This window comes from Macadamia integrifolia, unplaced genomic scaffold, assembly GCF_013358625.1.
Source record: "Macadamia integrifolia cultivar HAES 741 unplaced genomic scaffold, SCU_Mint_v3 scaffold1712, whole genome shotgun sequence".
NCBI lineage: Eukaryota > Viridiplantae > Streptophyta > Magnoliopsida > Proteales > Proteaceae > Macadamia > Macadamia integrifolia.
The window spans coordinates 119,878-123,284 of record NW_024868321.1 but is presented as its reverse complement, the minus strand read 5'-3'; the positions used below and the strand labels follow the sequence as shown (position 1 = coordinate 123,284).

The following is a 3,407-nucleotide window of genomic DNA, read 5'->3' as shown; positions in this document are numbered from 1 at the left end:
AAAAAAAAAAAAAAAAAAAAAAGGGAAAGCAATGCATCCAGCTCTGTGTACTCTTACAGGTTAGAGAGGATTACTACTCTTGTGCATTGTGTTGGGCTTACCAACAAATACTTTTCCTTCGTCTGATATAATACTTTTGAGTTTCAATTCTCTTCACCATTACAATTTTCATTTTAAGTCCAGACTGATGTCCATATTTTAGGATTTGGTTATCTCTCTGTCATTCTTTTTAAATTTCACATGATTGATATTTTATTAGTGTACTTCAGTTTGATCCTGAGTAAGAAAATTTTGAAGTTAACAGTATTAAGCATTCTCAAATCCTTCTGTATCCTTACCTCTCATTTCTGCTTATTTGTATGCATACACAAGAAGAAGACTCTTCTGTATTTTTCTCTCAGGGTTTGTATGAAGTTGGATTGGAATCTGGTGTTTATTGTTATCATTGCTTTGCAGCGCATTTAAACCATTTTCTGGAGCTTTATTGTCAGCAGAGGTATAGCTTTATCAAAGCTTCTATGATTGTTGGTATGTATCCGGTATCCCCTTTGAATTACTGATACTATTGATCTGATTTGAAATTTTCCTTGGTGTAAGCTTTAAATGGTTTTTTATTTATTATTGAAAGGTAACAATATTAGCACTGAGAAAACTTAGTTGTCTACTTAATTCAATTTATGATGACCTCTTATTGCTGATAATTGTACTTTTCCAATAACACTTAATATGTATCTCCAGCCATATAATATTTTCAATGATGTTAATTAACTACAGGTTTTCTTTGTTAACTGCTGACGCTAAAGCAAACACACTACCCACATCTCCTGTCGCTACCAAATAATTCCCAATGATGAGTGGGTTTTCAATCCTTTTTTTTCTTACCCCTTGGAAAGATGAGTAATTCTTAAATCCTTGAAATGATCTCTGTAGTATTCAAGCCCCTGATATAGATACTTTTATTATCTTTTCTCTTTCATTGCTTTTAGAATCTTGTAAAAACTTGCTTAATTGGACAAGTGATTTTCTTGTGTAGAGACTTCATTGTAGTTGCACTGTAGTTCTAAATCTTGGAAATTTTGACCCAACCCGAAACGAAACCAGGAATTTGGGTTGGGAAATTTTGGAAATTTCGGCACAAATTTCTAGCAATATCCCAAAAAAAAAAAATTACCTGGTTTCATCCTTGGTCAAATCCTGGTTGGAACCTGAGATTTAGAACCATGGGTTGTACCACCATTGATGTTTTACATAAAGCCTCAGACATTGGAACAGCGCTTGACATGAACTGAGAGTAGAGGTTTCAGGGTTCTTTGTTTTGGTACAGCATGAAAAGTATGATGACCTCGATCAAGGATTGAAAATCCTGGATTATAGAAACGGTGAAAGAAGGGTATGGTTATTAGAAAGTTCAGATGTATTTTCTAAGCAATCTCAGATCTCAATTCAGTGCTCTTCTTACTTTTGGCAGACCTTGTTGACACACGAAGCCATGTGGGTTTAACCGTTGAAGGAACTGTGAGTTTGTTGCCAAAGTTCAGTTTTCTGCATGGATTTCTAGATTACACAAAATCTTACTATTGGTCATTACATATGTGTTTCTGTCTGCTAATCATGAATTGCCCCTTTGCTGGTGATGAGGTGTGGAGAGGTTTTTTTGTGATTTGAATGCTAGCCAATGCCTTTCTGGAATGAAGGACTTGCTGTTAAGTTGAAGAGGTATGAGAAAAACAATGGTAGAGTCACCCTAATGTCTCAGGGAGTAGGCACCCTCTATCCATAGGGATTGGAGAATTTTTTGGTCTAATCACCTTTTTCACATGGTTCTTATCTGGTCTTATATAATACAGAAAAAAGGGGCATACCCAGTGCATGAGGCTCCCGTCACTGCAGGGTCTGGGGAGGGTCATAATGTATGCAGCCTTACCCCCGCTTCGCGGAGAGGCTGTTTCCTGATTCAAACTTGTGACCACTTGGGCACAATGGAGCAACATTACCGTTGCACCAAGGTCCACCCTCACCTTGTATAATATAGAGGGCCTTGCTAAATATATTAATAAAAATTCTTTAGCCTATGAATAAAAGAAAGGGTGAGGATGGATTAGTACACCCTACATACAGATTAATAAGATGGACATGTAAACCAAACACTTGAAAGAGATGTAATTCCCTCTTTGATCAGCAATGTTTGGTCTCATCATCATCATCTTCACCAACGTCATCATCTTCACCAACGATCCATCATTACTACCTTCATCATCATCCTACTTACTAATAAAGTTTTCTATTTACTAATCATTAGTCAAAGATTTTTTCAAAATATTTTATTTTATTAAATGTTTGAATGACTTGATTGATATCTAAATGGGACATGGAATAAACCCACAATCATTGGAATTGGAGATTTGGGTCTCCTTTCGTATCCTAATAAAATCTCTTTTCTTATCAAAACAAGGTCAGATGACGGAGTAAATCTAGCATCATTGCAGTGGAATATTGTTATTGTAATTCTTGATTGAGCCACTTTCCTTGTCTTAATATCTATTTACTTATTGAAACAAGATGTTAGTAATAACCAAGTATCAAATGCCAAAGTTGAAATTTTCCGATCTGACTCCCCTCCCACCCACCCCACCCCACCCCACCCCACAAAGAAAAAGCTCTGATCTGATAGATATGCACAAGTTCCTTTCTATTGACCTTTGGACCTAAGTTCCTGGTCTGTTAATTTTCCCACTGGGTCTACAACCATGGTCCATGGCCATAGACTCTGGATCTATTATATCTTATCCTTGTTTATTTTATATGAATGTGCCCATTATTCATTTTGATGCATTTAGTAGGCTTCCATTTTATTCTGAACGTTTGGGTCTGTGCTTGGTAGGTCTCCAGCTTGGCTACACTGTGATTTTTGGGTTTTATGCATCTTTTCTCTTCATGCGAACAGGTCAGTGACTACTCATGACGTAGACTTTACTACTATCGTTATGGTGGAATGTGTTTATTAACCAAATGTTCTCTCATTTCCATTGCAACTGAGACTTGCTCTGGACCTTCATGTCATCGTTTAGTTTGATAAAAATGAGTATCAATTATCATTGCAGTGGTTATGGAAGCCATTATAGTAGTGGTGGGTCTTTTGCTAGTGAAAGAGAGCCATAATGAGGTGCAAGTCCTGCATTCACTGGGTCTGTAATGCACTCCAGGGTTCCAAAAAACCCGTTGGATCGCTAATGGTCCCACCCAATAAATATATCAAAGGTTGCAAAGGGGAGTGGCAGTTTGGAATATTAGAAAAATCATAAAGGGGCATAGGTATGGATGATGAAATTCCATTGAGATACAGAGCCAAGTCCAGTAGACTTATTGAACGTTCCCATTGGTGTGCATCCAGAAGGAATTGAACCTAC

The 3,407-nt window shown here is 37.0% G+C and overlaps 1 protein-coding gene across 1 annotated transcript in view; it reads left to right on the top strand.

Moving 5' to 3' along the window:
• Positions 1-249: 249 nt before the first annotated feature.
• The window catches only part of LOC122064676 (CAAX prenyl protease 2-like), a 5,023-nt gene continuing 1,865 nt past the window's right edge, over positions 250-3,407 (top strand). The window contains exons 1-2 of the mRNA XM_042628437.1: positions 250-528; positions 2,882-2,944. Of these exons, the coding sequence (XP_042484371.1) occupies positions 360-528; positions 2,882-2,944 (232 nt within the window). The 5' untranslated portion in view covers positions 250-359. The remainder of the gene's footprint in view (positions 529-2,881; positions 2,945-3,407) is intronic.